The following is a 15,963-nucleotide window of genomic DNA, read 5'->3' on the forward strand; positions in this document are numbered from 1 at the left end:
CATAATTATTGAATCCCATCGTCAGGGGTCCACATGCATAAAAAATACCCGTCTAAAATGTGTTAATATACAAAAAAAATAGTTTTGTATAAGGATTGGCAGCAGTGATGATTTCTATTCATAAATTTGTCAGGATATACACAATATAATGTACATATTTAGGGATAAATTACTGTAGAACCCCTCTGATCTGTCATCTCTGGGACCGGCGATATGGTTGAAACGTAAATAAGGTCAGATTTTCAGAAAATATGGAAAAATACAGATTTAGAGTTGAAATAAGCCACCCCAAACTCAAAAATGACTTATTTATTGTTTTTTACATTAACAGCTTCATATTTTTGAACGAGCAGTGTTTGCGAATGGCGCATGTGTCATATTGCTCACTCCTTTCAAGAACATCATTAATCAAAATTTGTCAATTTTCAGTTTTGCATGTTTTCGGAATGTCCAGAAAATGTACTATATCCCAGCAAAAGAGGCATATTTTTAACTTAATATATACCCGCTACAGGGCAGAAAGTGTTGTTTTTGCATTTTGAAGAAAATATATTGTTCAATTATTTTTTTAAATATACTAAATATTTTTCATATGGAGAAAAACCTTTAGGTTTTACCTAAAAAGATCTGTTGCACAGTAAAAAGTTCAATAAGTGTCTTGATATTTATTTTTAATACATTACATTATATTTTAAAAACGATCTGCTGAAAAATCAAGTATTTTGATATATCGCTCACTCCTTTCAAGAACGTCATAAATCAAAAAACTTGATTTTTCAGGAGAACGTTTTAAAAGTTTAAAAATATAACACAATGTATTAAAAATAAATATCAAGCCATTTATTGAACTTTTAACTATGCAACAGATCTTTTTTGGTAAACCTGAAGGTTTTTTCTCCATTTAAAAAATATTTAGTATATTTAAAAAAATAATTAAACAATACCTTTTCTTCAAAATTCTAAAACAACACTTTCTGCCCTGTAGTGGGTAAATATTAAGTTAAAAATATGCCTCTTATGCTGGGATATAGTACATTTTCTGGGCATTCCGAAAACATGCACAAGTGAAAATTTTCGATTTTTGATTTATGACGTTCTTGAAAGGAGTGAGCGATATGACGTTGTTGAAAGGAGTGAGCGATATGTGACAGGCACTGTGGTGTAGTTGGGTAGACGCTCGACTGCGAATCTGGCATCGCGGGTTCGATTGCCGCCAAGTGCAAAATATATTCAAGAAAGATTTATTTCCAATTGGTCTGGGCATTTGTGATATATTTTTCACATTTACCTTCTCTATTCTTACTACCCTACCTGCAGACAAGCCTCTTATAGAGGCTTTGCGGGTTATTGCTTTAAAAAATAGATATATTTCATGCCAACCCAAGCGCTGCTCGCGTGTTTCAACTTGTTTGCATCACATAAGACAAACTGAGCTTGCCAGTTGCCACTTGATGCTTTTTATTGGAAATTATTCGATAAATGACCAATATATTTTTTTTGGAGGTTTACTCACATTTTTATTGCTTCTGTTTTGTTTTTTTGGGCTGGACAACTTTGTTGTAAACTCTTTTTATTTTTAATTAAATTTTATCATTCAATATAAATTTTTTATTGTTCATTATAATTAATATTATACTCAGACTTTTTTACATTGAGTTAAGTTTTTTTTTTAAATTTCATGAATTGATTCGGAAGTCACATTGTATGTAAGTAGTAATATCTATTACTACAAATGTAGTGGTAATATCTATTACTACTACATTTTCCATTTTATTTTTACTTGGTAAATACCAGTATTTATTAAAATCTATTGTGAAGGTTTTATTATAAAATTTTATATAGCTTCTATTTTTTTTAACTAGATCAATTTTAAGCTATATAAACTTTTTAAATAATAAAATTAAATAGTCTGATATTTTAAGTTCTATTTTTGTGCAAAAAAAACCTGAATATGAAGGGCAAGAAACAATGCAATAAACTGCAGAAAAACTGTTGTAACAAACTAACTAACTAACCATCACGCCGCTTCTCCGCAGGAGTAGGCAGAGAGAATAGAATGTCACACCACTGTGTCTTTGCAAACATTCTTCGCCTCATCGACATTCATGCATCTCCTCTTAACTGTTATAATTATTGAAAACGAGTAATATGTACAATAATATATTACATACATGCAAAAATTCAAGGTAGCCTATAGAAAAAAAATACTAGAAAAAAGGTCACTTACATATTCGGTTTATTTGACCCCCCCCTGGGAATCGAACCCGGGACCTCCAGAACGGTAGCCGAGCGTGCTGACCATTACACTACGGAGGCGGAAGGTCAAATAAATATAAGTGATTTTATCACTGTAATATTTATTCAATATTATCCTGGACTGGTACCTGAAGCGGAGGGCTGATCACCTTTCCTTCGTGTGTAAACGATCAAGATAACACTGTGTTCATATGAAGCAGTGCCCTATGCACCATTGGGGTGCAGATGAGGGTTTAAAAAAAATATATATATATTCGGTTAGGGCACGATCAGGAAGACCAGCCGAGGACAGATCAGAGGGGTTCTACTGTATTATTATTAGATGATTAATTTATTTAATATTGCACTATTTGTATATGCTGAATAATTTCTTAAGAATCATACAATTTAAACATAAGAAAAAAATAAATAAACAAATATTATTGAATGGAGGTAAAAATCTACAAAGCATTAACAAAATATACATAAACAAATTGAAATTTAATTTTTACATTTATTTTAAATGGATTTAAATTCAATTGACTATAAGGCATGCATCCTTTACAATAAACTATCAAATTATGTATCAATCTGAAAACAAAACTATTTACGTAAATAATCAAACAAATTTTATACATCGCTCACTCCTTTCAAAGTCATATATAAAAAATTGTCAATTTTCAGTTGTGCATGTTTTCATAATGCCCGGAAAACGTACTATATCCCAGCAAAAGCGGCATATTTTTAATTTAATATTCACTCGCTACAGGGCAGAAAGTGTTGGTTTTGCATTTTGAAGAAAAGGTATTGTTTAATTTTTTTTTAAATTTACTTAATATTTTTCAAATGGATAAAAAACATTCAGGTTTTACCTGAAAAGATCTGTTGCACGGTAAAAAGTTCAATAAGTGGCTTGATATTTATTTTCAATACATTTAATTATATTTTTAAACATTAAAAACGATCTCCTGAAAAATCAAGTTTGTTGATATATGACGTTGTTGAAAGGAGTGAGTGACATATCAAATGTAAAAGGTATGTCAAATATAAATTGTAAGAATGATATGAATTTTTGGTTATTTGATAAAGGATACAATAATTTACAATAACATCTGCGGGTGTAAATAACACAAGGCATAACGACCCAGAAAAAATACAAATATCCGTATAGGTATGAAAATATAAGAATTTTATTATTACGAATATATTTACTCAAAAAAAAAAAACTAAAAATAACAAAAAAATGGTATCTATATATAAACAGTGTATATTTTTGTGACTTGCACGGTTTTCTTAACATATAATAAATCAATTTTTTTTTTTTCATAATCTTCCTTCTATGACCTCTATCCACACCCAAATGGTGCATAGGGCACCGCATCAGATTGATACGGTGTTAACTTGATTGTTAATTATATGAAGATAATGTGATAACGCCTGCGCTACAGGTTTTTGTTTATATTTTCCTTAAATATAATACATAATATTATTTTCCAAATGATGAAGGTGAGGAGTTTGGGGTTTGGGGTGTTATATTTATAAAGGAAAGGAAATGGAGAAGGAATGTTAGGTGGCTAGGAGGCTTGGGTTGTATACACATACCCATACTAGCTGGTGCTATATATACACTGCTAATGTTAACGTTTTTCTTACGGTGCAAATAAATTTCGCGTGCACCAGTAATATGTATTTTGTACACCTATTTGCAAATGTGGTTTAAAAACGGTAAAAATGTCAATATTCCTAAATGTTGCTTTTATCGACCATAGTTAAAGATTAAATGTAACAATTTTGTAATGTTAGCTCTGGTTAGTATCTGAAACGAGAAAAAAAAATACATCGCAAGTATCCGCAATAACTAACGTAGCGACATGACCGCCGTGTACGACGGTCTGCGCACTAAAAAACTTGCAACGGCATGCGCACACACTCTGAGAAACGTTTAAGTATTGGTGATTTTATCTCCGATTTTTCCACAAATTATTTATTTCCGTCGCTGCAAACGAATAACTTTTTATCATAGTACTTTCATGTAATAAATACATAATTATATTACGGAGGAATACAAAAATTCTGAGCCTGAATCTATTATATTTAACCTGTTAACCGGGCAGGACGCATAAATACGTCAAATGTAAACAATATCGGGTACGGGTAGGACATATGAATACGTCCTTGAAATGTATGTTTATTATATTATATATATATGAACATATATTTTTCCAACAACAAAGGTATTAGTCATCCGTACATGTCTCGACATGAATTTAAGACACGGAGTGAATCAGTATTCGCGCCCGTTACAAGTTGCGTAATTGGACAGCGGACCGCCCGGTTAAAAGGTTAATATGTATTGATATTCTCATTTTAAAAGTTGAGTTGTAGTAAATACATATCACCGGGAGGGGAAGGTTAAAAATGATAATTTGAAAAGCGCTATTTTTGTGAAATACTACCTCAAGACATCTCTTGAGCCCCAAATAATACATTAAATAATATGTATATTATACTTAAAATAAAATAAAGAAATTATAACATACATAAAATATGTATGAATTAAATATTTTTTGTTTGTTTTATATTGCACTTTTTTTTTCAATGTTGATTTTACTGAAATCAAAATTGTTTGTTTAATATAATGTGATTATTATCCGCATTAAATGGTGTATGGGGCACTTTACCAGAATTCACATCCTTTATAGTGATTATGATATAATTTTATATATTTATTCCTTTAAGAACTAAATAAATTCACAATTATTGTCTTTATAACTTAATCGGGATACTTTATATAGAGATGACATTCACTTTCGGGCGTTTACAATTCCCAGCTGCCTACATGTGGGATGCTGCACATGTCCAGAATGCATCGATTTCCAGATCTGGGATGCTAGACATGTATAGAAGGTATCACCCTCCGAGTGTGTGATGCCGAAAATTTCAAGTAGGCATTCACTTCTGGCTGTGGGATGCTGCACATGTTCAGAAGGCATCTACCTTTGGATGTGGGATGCTGTTAATGTCCAGAAGGCATCTACCTTCGGATGTGGGATGATGCTCATGTCCAGAAGGCATCTATCTTCCTTTGGATGTGGGATGCTGTTCATGTCCAAAAGGTATCTATCAACCTTTGGATATGTGGTGCTCCAAATGTTGAGAGGGCATCTACTTCGGCAGGTGGGTTGCTGCACATGTTCAGAAGGCATCTAACGTCAGGTGTGTGATGCTGAAAATTATAAGAGGGCATCCACTCCTTGATGTAGGATGTTGCACTGTTCAAATCACAGTTACTTTTAGATGTGGCATGCTGCACATGTCCAGAAGGCGTCCCTTGGATCTGGGGCGCTGCAAATATTGAGAAGGTATCTACTTCCGGATCCGGTTTGCACATGTTCAGAAGGCATCTAACTCCAGATGTGTGATGCTGGAAATTTCAAGAGAGCATCCACTTCTGGAAGTAGGTGCTGCACTGTTCAAAACCCATTCACCTCCTGATATGGGATGCGGCACATGCCCAGAAGGCATCTACCTTCTGATGTGGAGTGCTGCAAATGTTGAGAAGGCGTCTACCTCGGGATGTGGGTTGCTGCACATTCCCTCCAGATGTGGGACCGCTACTTCCAGACGTGTATGATGCCCGTGGCGTCGGATCTACCTTCTGATGTGGGGTACTGCACAAGCCCATCCGCCTCCTGATGTGGGTTGCTGCACAAGCCCATCTGCCTCTAGATGTGGGAGCACTACTTCCAGACGTGTATGATGCCCGTGGCGTCGGATCTACCTTCTGATGTGGGGAGCTGCACAAGCCCATCCGCCTCCTGATGTGGGTTGCTGTACGAGCCCACCCGCCTCCAGATGTGGGAGCACTACTTCCAGACGTGTATGATGCCGGTGGCCTCGGCGCTGAGCAGGTAGCAGTGCGCGGCCTGCACGGCGGCCAGGCAGGTGAGCGGGGAGGTGTGGTGGGGCCCCCGGGGCTCCGGGCCCCCCCTGCCTGCGCCCTCCTCGCTCAGGGATGACACCGTGGGGCTCGAGTTCACCTTGGAGGACTCTTGTATCACAGACGTGCCGTCTACCAGCCGGCTCCTGCCAAACAAAATTGTTTATTCATTTCTCATTTACATTTATTTTAAAAATAAAACAACAACTTTGTAATTTTTTCCACATGAATTTTATTTGACCAGCAACCGAGTTTCATCGTAAATGACATCATCAGACTAGTGAGAGGCTAGAAAAATTTCTATGTTATATACACACCAAGGCAGGAGCTGACATTTTGTTTTAACATAATAATAAATAATAATAAAAAAATACTAAATATGCACATCAAACGACAGAATATAGATATGACTTAGTTTTTATGGTAAAAATTCTTTATTTCAAAAAAAAAAAATTTTCTCTCTTAATTTAATAGAATATTGATTTCTCTCAATTTAACAAAGGGCTCGCCGGCCCAAGTCAAATTTAACAAGGGGCTCCGCGAGCCTCCTCCGAGCCTCCTGCAGCATAGGTAGCTGGTTGCTGGCGTGTAGTTAGGACAGTACCTGTAGGTCACGGAAGAGTTCGAAGAAAGCAGAGGGTCGTTGGGCGCCCCAATCAGGATGCAGGAGCTTTCCGGTTGCTCCAGGTCCCAGAACCGGATTCTCTGGTCAGATCCGGCAGTCAGGAAATAGACGGAGTCGTTCATGGTCCCTCCGTACAAGGCGCTGATGTACTGAGAGCAAGGCTGGAAAGATACAATCGGCATAAAGTAAAATGAGTTGTTATTTGTTGTAACTGCAGACAGTTGGTGGAATTCCATTTAAAAATTTTGGGTGATATATCCAAAATTAAACACGGTTATTGGATTGAATTCTATATTTATTTACATATGTATGATAATATGTGATACATTTTGTCTTATTAAGACACTGACTAAAAATATTTTCAAAATGTCCTTACATACTAACAATAATTAATTAATAATAATAAAACCCTTATCCGCACCCCAATGGTGCATAGGGCACTGCTTCATATAAACGCAGTGTTATCTCAATCATTTACACATGAAGGAAAGGTGATCAGCCCTCCGCTTCAGGTACCAGTCCAGGGTAATATTGAATAAATATTACAGTATAAAAATCACTTATATTTATTTGACCCCCCCTGGGAATCGAACCCGGGACCTCCAGAACGGTAGCCAAGCGTGCTGACCATTACACTACGGAGGCGAACAAAATAAAAATTGATATTATTAAATATTATTAGGTGTAGGAGTAATATAATAGTGGGTAATGTGGATTTCTATGAAAGTTAAGATAAATAATGTATTACATTACATTCGGGCATTAAAATGACTAGTGACCAGATTTCATTATTATCAATGTCATGTATTTTATTTATTGTTTCGGCATTAACTTTGTGGTAAGACATGTTACAATGATTAAAGAAAACACTATTTTTTGACATCTCATCAAAGATGAAGAAGAATATGAAAGTCAATGCATTTACGGGGCTGACGACCGTCATAGGCTGGTTTAAGTGATCATTTTACACACGTGTAACATTCACCAATTCTACCACAATTATTGACAACCACACTACTCAAATTCTTGGAAGTTCTATATATATGAACCAATTTAGAAACCTTGTTCTTGAATCACTAGAACTTCACTAGAGACATCTATTGGTGAGATGTAAAGAAGCTTTTTACTAAGCAGAAACTCTTATATTAGTATGTGAGATCCGAATCCTGGATATAATCACACACATGAGAAACGCCAGAAAATACCATTTTCATTTTTATTATTATTAAGCTTATAATTTGACCAGATAATTTATTAACAACATTTTGAGTGTGTCCAAATACTTAATCTGGATCATCTCCAATTATAGGAGTTATTTTCATATTATTTTTTGACATCTCATCAAAGATGAAGAAGAATATGGAAGTCTGGGCATTTACGGGGCTGACGACCGTCATAGGCTGGTTTAAGTGATCACTTTACACACGTGTAGTATTTGGACACACTCAAAATGTTGTAAAGAAAACACTTGTGTTATACCACTTGAGTTTTATTAAAGACTACATGTTTCAGAAGTTAAACTTCCATCATTCAGGTCTGTATAATAACTATATACAGACCTGAATGATGGAAGTTTAACTTCCGAAACATGTAGTCTTTAATAAAACTCAAGTGGTATAAAACAAGTGTTTTCTTTAATCATCGATGTCATGATCTTATTCAAAATACAAGTTACCACAAACCCTACTCATCGGAGCCCTACTATGTACTTGTAAATAAAAATAGAATTCAACAGATTGCTGTACAAAGTTTTTTTGGTGACTCGCCCTCTATCGTAAGTAAGCAAATAGAACGCTTATAAGTGTCTTCCGCTCTCTACCAACAGTATGTTAAAGAAGCTTATAAGCATTCCCCGTAAACAATGTGTTAATATCATGTATTTGTAATAAAAAACCTGCCCTTTTTCTTAACCGTTTAGCTGCCAAAAGGGTCTTAAGACGCATAATTTTCTGTGGACGGAGCGCCGCTCATACAAAAATTACATCTTAAGACACGCCGTTTTAAATGGGCTTTTACTAAAGAAAATCAATCATTTAAAATGTACAAATTTATTGGACAAATAGTGACATCTATTGAGAATATCTTTGCATACTTAGAATTGAAACCGAATTTATTTTTACCACTTTAAACGTAAATTAAAGATAGCTTTGTCGTCGGAACAACTGAAGGCGCTCAGGGTTGTCTAATAATCCCTGAATTTTTATCGATGTTTTGCGTATATAATTTTTCGTCTACAGAGTACAGTTTTATTTCGTGATTTTTATTTCTGTTGATTTTTATTCTGTTTTATTTTTGTTGTGATTTTTATTTCTGTTGAATAAAATTAATCATAATTACTTTATATATAATTTAGTTTTCATATTTTCTTTGACAAATTTTGTGACAACCCTGCACCATGAACAATTATTTTTATGATTATGGATAAATGACTGCACGACTGGCGCGCTCTTCATTTATTTGGTAAATTTTATAAATAAACTTTATTACACTTTCAATAACAATATGTGTAGAAGGTTTTATTTTTGTAGTAAAATTCGCGGCGTGCTGGGTACTGCCATACATGTACCTGCTGGCAGTTAAAAGGTTAATAAACTCATCAGTCCAAGGGTAAGTAATACTCTTACTGCATTATAGGTTAGCGGGGGTCTGTTTGACGGCCACAGCACGGATTGGCGCTGAGCACTTTCTAGACTCCATATAGCGGCTTCGTTCCCCGCCGCGCACACGGCCCAGCACGGCTCTGTGGGATGTGCCTTTATGCTCCGGATACGACTTTCTGGAATGTTCAACCAACCAATGAAAATAAATGTTAATATTTATCTTTAATTTGAACCTCGGGGTGAAGTGTGCAAGCCTCTAAGGTTCATATGGCATTTACATTATATGAAATAAAATGACATATCTGGCAGCAGTGTACGACATCTGGGAATCGATATCGCAGGAGTCTAATCCCACTAACTAACTAACTAACCATCACGCCGCTTCTCCGCAGGGGTAGGCAGAGAGAATAGAGCGCCACACCACTCTGTCCTTGCAAACATTCTTCGCCTCTTCCACGTTCATGCATCTCCTCATACATACCCGCCGATTGTTACGACTCCTAACCTGACCACTTTCAAGTATTTGGCATACCTGATCGTGCCATGTTTTTCTCGGTCTTCCTCTGCTTCTTTTCCCACTAACATTCGCCTCATAAATTTGTTTTACCGTTCTTTCCTCACTCATTCGTTCTACATGTCCAAACCATCTCAACACACCTTTCTTAATTTTATCGATAATGCTTATCTCAGCTTTGCATTCCTTCCTTATTTCACTATTCGCACATCTATCATACATCGTTTTGTCGCACATTCTTCTGAGAGATCGCATTTCGACTGCATTCAGTCTACTTTCATTCTTCGTTTGCCAACTCCATGTTTCACTTCCATACATTAGAGTTGGAACCAGGACTCCGTTGTGCACTGCCAGTTTAGCTTCCGCTGGTAGGTTTTTATTTGCTATAACTGATTTCAGTGCACCATTCACTTTGTTCCCAGCATAATCCCAGTCTTATCCCTCTTAATGATAAGCCACAGGGCCAACACCAAGAAGAAATATACTAAACATAAACTGAAGTGAAATTAAAGATACATAAATATATACATACCTACATACGCACACACACACACACACACACACACATGCATGCATGTGTGAAAACACAGTTAATTCAGTTAACTAGACCATGTACTCTCCATTTCTCCTGAGAGTTACCAAGTATGGAGAGTCAGGAAACTTGTGGATACCACAGAGAATGGATGTCAAAGAAATTTAAGGAACTGAGGATGTGAACTCTATGGATTTCTCGGACTGAGGCTTTTTAAGGTATCATGTGGAGTGAATGGACTACGAGGGAGTGACTAGAAGAGTATATTTGGGAAACATTAATGGGAGAATAAAATCAAGAATAGCTTGGTATGACCCAATCTATCAGAATGTAGAAAAACCGCAAAGGGTGCTTGCAATGATCTTATTTGATACACGATAATCTTACCTTTAGGATGAACTAACGTGGTGATAGGAAGACTGAATCTCAGATCCCAAACTCTGATACAGCCACTCGAAGTTCCGACAGTTAGCCACCCTGTATTGCTGACGTACATGCACGTGTATACGCCCAGCTTCAAGTCACCCTGTAGTTTCCATGCGTTTTCTGAAGACAGAAAGAAAATCAAAGTTATAAATTTACCCAATCCCATAAATGCCCAGACTTCCATATTCTTCTTCATCTATGTTGAGATGGCAAAAAATAATATGAAAAATAACTCATAGAGTTATTTTTCATATCATATCATTCATACTAAAAAATAATAACTTTATTAAGTAATTCGGCAGTCACTTTATGGTAAAATCTATCAATTTTTAATTAATGTTTTACAAAGTAAATACCACTTTTTCTTAAAATCTACTGTGACACGTGTTTCGATGCATTCCGCATCATTTTCAAACACCGCATTTTCAAACACCGCTTTGAAAATGATGCGGAATGCATCGAAACACGTGTCACAGTAGATATTAAGAAATAGTGGTAATAGTAACTAACTAAGTAGTTAACTAAGTAAAATATTTATTAAAAAATAATAGTTAGAGATAATCAAGATTTCTGAACAAGTAATTGGACACACTAAAAATATCAGAAAAATTTATATGAAAATATTATCTTTGTTGAGATGTCAAAAAATAATAAGAAATTTTCAGATTATTTTCAATTTACTCGGCAGAGAAATGCACAACATATCGACAATAAGTCAGCACGACATATGAAGCTAGTGAGTGGTTTGAAGAGCTTAATTGTATGTGAGCATGAGGGTACGCGGAAACGTCACCTGGCGCTCTCAAGTCCCAGCCGAATATTCCTCCATAGAGAGTGGCGTAAATAACGACGTTATCGCCCCCACTGCCCTGACTGTTGCACGAGACGTCAATAACTCCACCGTCTTCCGCGAGGTCCAACTGCCGACACTGTGACAGCACCATTCTGGAGGAGCCGGAATCCAATCTGAGAATAAAGAAATAAAGAAATCAGTTTAATTACTTCATTGTTTGTTTGACTGTTCGATGCAAAAACACGGGAACACATCAAACAAAATCTAACACATACCTCTTTTGCTCAGAAGAACTTATTACAGTAATAAAAAAAAACCCTTATCCGCACCCCAATGGTGCATAGGGCACTGTGTCATATAAACACAGTGTTATCTTGATCGTTTACACATGAAGGAAAGGTGATCAGCCCTCCGTTTCAGGTACCAGTCCAGGGTAATATTGAATAAATAAATATTACAGTGAAAAAATCACTAATATTTATTTGACCCCCTTGGGAATCGAACCCGGGACCTCCAGAACGGTAGCCGACTTATTACAGGGTGAGGCGTAAACACTTCATTATTTAAAAAATCATAACACAAAAAGTATTGTCAGTGTGGATTTAATTATTTTTTCTGTGTACAGGGGCACATTTAAAGATTTATTTCATTGGGTTTTAAAAACGACATCTTGAAAGCTACAACCGTCCTCGTCAATACGTAGTAATATTTCTGACAAGTTTTTCTAGAATGTCATTTTCGGCAATAGCAGCACTAATATCATCCTTCACCCGACCAAGGGTCTTTGAAAGATTCGTGTAAACCAATGTTTTAAGATAGTCCCACAGGAATTAGTCACAGAGGGTGAATCTGGCGATTGCACTGGGCAGTGAAGATCGCCTCTAAGAGATATGAGCCCTTTGGGTAAGTGTTACTGCAAAAAAATAATGGAAATTCGTGCCATGTGAACTGTGGTGCCATCCTGTTGGAACCACACATCTCCACATCCATTTCTTCCAGTTTGGGTAGAAAAAACTCGAAAAAATATATGTGGGGATGGCGTTTTCGACTGTCGACGTTTACAGGCATCCTGATGGTTCTAGAAGGTCCATTATGTTTTTTCTACACACTACCAGTGAATACCAAAGTAGTGAATGACATTGGTACTATAAACCAAGCTAGGACACAAAATGCCGAACCCTCTTCTAATGGAACAGAAGGTCTGTTGGTAACAGTCAACAGTCCGCCTTCTCCTGAGGAGTTTTACGTGGTTTCCTCCCAGCAATGAGCAAATGCCGAGAGTTCCTGATTGGCCCACACTAGATTATCCCTCCTGTTCCCAACACAGATTTAAATGAAACATCCTTGCTTAGTTAGAGGAAACAAAAATTCACTTACTGATCTATAAACCTCGTATATAATGAGCAAAGTAAATAATAAATGTTATTCCCATCTGAAAAAAAATCTTTCCAGATTTACTCAAATTAACCATAGATTTAACAATTTCAAAATTGTAAAATATTACAAGAATATTTTCCTGAATTTAGATAGAGAATTTATGATGGAAGTTAATTGTGAAAAAATATACAAAAATTTATTCAATGTGACGTATACAATCTCAATGTGAAGCAGGTAACCTTTGGTTTGTAAATTTTTAATAGTTAACTTCATTTTAATTGTGCTTATAATCATGTACATATTATATGAGGTATTATGGTGTTTATCAATTTATTCAATATAACCCTGGACTGGTACCTGAAGCGGAGGGCTGATCACCTTTCCTTCATGTGTTAACGATCAAGATAACACTGCATTTATATGATGCAGTGCCCTATGCACCACTGGGATGCGGATAAGGGTTTGAAGTTTGAAGAAAAACCAAAGATAATTTTTGTTTACCTTAGAACAAAGACGGATCCATCTTGTGTTGCCGCAGCGAATGATTGATTATTTTCACACGGGGCTAATCCAATGACAGGCCCTGCTCCTCTGTTATACATTGATTTCGACCTGAGGATAAAAGTTGGCAAACATAAAAAATACACAAGATCAATTTCGCAGTAGCAAAAACTCCATAATATACATTGTACATGAGCATATGTATGACAAAGCAATATGGAAGTTTGTGTATGGCCCATGGCCGACAATCTCATGTCATCGGACGGCTTAAAGTGATCCATTTTATTTCCCGTATATGATGATTTACCTTGCTTTTATGTTAGAAACCATCAAGACAAAATATGATGCAGTGCCCTATGCACCATCAGGTGCGGATAGGAAGAAGCTTATGGCACAATCTTGACTACATTGCAAGATTATTTTTGATCGGTTAGAAGATTTTACCTCAGGCCAGCCAATATGAATATATTCTGTACGGGATATTGAATAAATGATATAAAAATTCCAAAAAAATATTTTACTTACTTATTTACGATGCTGATTCCTTCTAACTTAGCAACGTCCCAGAGTCGTACGGTACCATCGTTAGAACAAGACCCAAAGAAACCCTTGGAATATGGTCCTGAAGACAGGCTCACTAGTTTGTTGACTGTAGCTCTGAAATTATATGATTCCAACCTAAATAAACATATAATTCTGAACTAATTTATAAAAAAATAATCCAAATTACACAATCTCCAAAAATATTTCCATGCCCATTCATTTCTTACTGTTTTCAAGTAAAGTTTTGTCAACATACTTGTGCAAAAAAGTGTAATTATAATATTAAAAGGGAATCTTCCTAGACCTAAGAGGGAATTCAAAATCCCTCTAAAACAATGGTTCATTTGATAACTTGGCAATCATACAAGCAATCAGATCCATATTTTTTGTATTCATTAAAATAATATGTACTTGGGAATCTGATCAATACCAACAGTATGTTAAACGCTGCAGCGAGACAGCTTAATCACGGTGAAGTACCCTTAAATTGGTATTTTACAAAAATGGCAGTATAATTATCCAAAATTATAACCATCATTGTATAATTTTCATACTCACGGAGAAACTAATAAAAAGGTTAGAGAAGTAACAAAATGTAAAAATATATTATCAAAATATGATTTTTTCGCAATGTTTAAAAAATTTGTTTGCCATAGATTGTTTAAATAGTTATCATATATATGTATTTGAAATATGATAACTATTTAAACAATCTATGTGGTTGGAGCGCTACGTGCAGCGCAGTCAAGGGATAACTGGAGAAGAGTCATTGCTTCTGCAAGGGTCACAGCTCTCAGCAATGAGGATTAAGACGGAGAAGAAGAATTTGAAATAAAAAAACCTGCTCCTTTTCCAAATAAAATCTTCATTTAAACTCATCAGTCAAAAGGTTAAATATTATGTACATGCTTTTCATTCCTTAGTCTTTCTTTCCACGTGGCCACACCATTTACACACCTTTGATGGATAGTGCTTATTTCAAACATGGCTCCATTCCTTATTTCACCATTCAAACATCTATCATACATCTTTTGGACACAAATTCGTTTATAGAGTTCTGTTGATACTTACTATAAAACTACAATAGCAAAAACATTATACCTGTGCTCATGTAATTGCGCCATTAAGGTTGTTCCAGGTTTCCAATTAGAGGGTGGATTCGTTCCAAAATTCTCTACTGCGCAATCACGAGACCTAGAACCATTTTATTTTAAAGAATAATTATGATTTACAACATTTTGGGTTTCTCTATGTGGAAGTTATTATTTTTATTGAGTTCCACTAAGTGGGGAAACCCAGATTTGTGATTACGGTTGTGAATAAAATCATGTTTTTAGGCGTCTCCTAGTATGAAAAATATTTTGGTAAGGATCTTGCATTTCACGTAAAAATAAAAATAAAATCATTTAAAAATAAAAGGATCTCTGCTAAATAAAAAGCTCACTAAAATCAAGCATAGATATTGTCGCGTATTTGCGCATGAAGTGACATGTGAATTATACGCTATCAGAGGTCGTAAACCCTGTAAATGTTCAGATATAATATCGCTCACTCCTCTCAAGAACGTCATAAATCAAAAATCATAAATTTTCAGTTGTGCATGTTTTCGAAATGCTCAGAAAATGTACTTTATCCCAGCAAAAGAGGCATATTTTTAATTTAATATTTACCAGCTACAGGGCAGAAAATGTTGTTTTTGCATTTTGATGAAAAGGTATTGTTTAATTATTTTGTTGAATATATTGAATATTTTTCAAATGGAGAAAAAACCTTCTGGTTTTACCTAAAAAGATCTGTTGCACAGTAAAAAGTTCAATAAGTGGCTTGATGTTTATTTTCAATACATTGATTTATATTTTTAAACATTAAAAATGTTC

General features: G+C 35.4%; 1 protein-coding gene across 1 annotated transcript in view; it reads right to left on the reverse strand.

Annotated features, from left to right (window-relative positions):
• Window positions 1-4,798: 4,798 nt before the first annotated feature.
• Window positions 4,799-15,963, reverse strand: part of Vps15 (vacuolar protein sorting 15) — a 30,337-nt gene continuing 19,172 nt past the window's right edge. Inside the window, exons 18-25 of the mRNA XM_088272197.1 lie at window positions 15,188-15,280; window positions 14,069-14,200; window positions 13,544-13,654; window positions 11,666-11,838; window positions 10,834-10,992; window positions 9,425-9,576; window positions 6,780-6,961; window positions 4,799-6,321 (exon numbers count right to left, since the gene is read on the reverse strand). Coding sequence (XP_088128323.1) covers window positions 6,102-6,321; window positions 6,780-6,961; window positions 9,425-9,576; window positions 10,834-10,992; window positions 11,666-11,838; window positions 13,544-13,654; window positions 14,069-14,200; window positions 15,188-15,280 — 1,222 coding nt within the window. The 3' untranslated portion in view covers window positions 4,799-6,101. The remainder of the gene's footprint in view (window positions 6,322-6,779; window positions 6,962-9,424; window positions 9,577-10,833; window positions 10,993-11,665; window positions 11,839-13,543; window positions 13,655-14,068; window positions 14,201-15,187; window positions 15,281-15,963) is intronic.

The sequence above is a fragment of the Brachycentrus maculatus genome, unplaced genomic scaffold (genome assembly GCF_059751285.1).
Source record: "Brachycentrus maculatus isolate JH-2025_06_01 unplaced genomic scaffold, ASM5975128v1 h1tg000482l, whole genome shotgun sequence".
In the NCBI taxonomy this organism is placed as follows: Eukaryota; Metazoa; Arthropoda; class Insecta; order Trichoptera; family Brachycentridae; genus Brachycentrus; species Brachycentrus maculatus.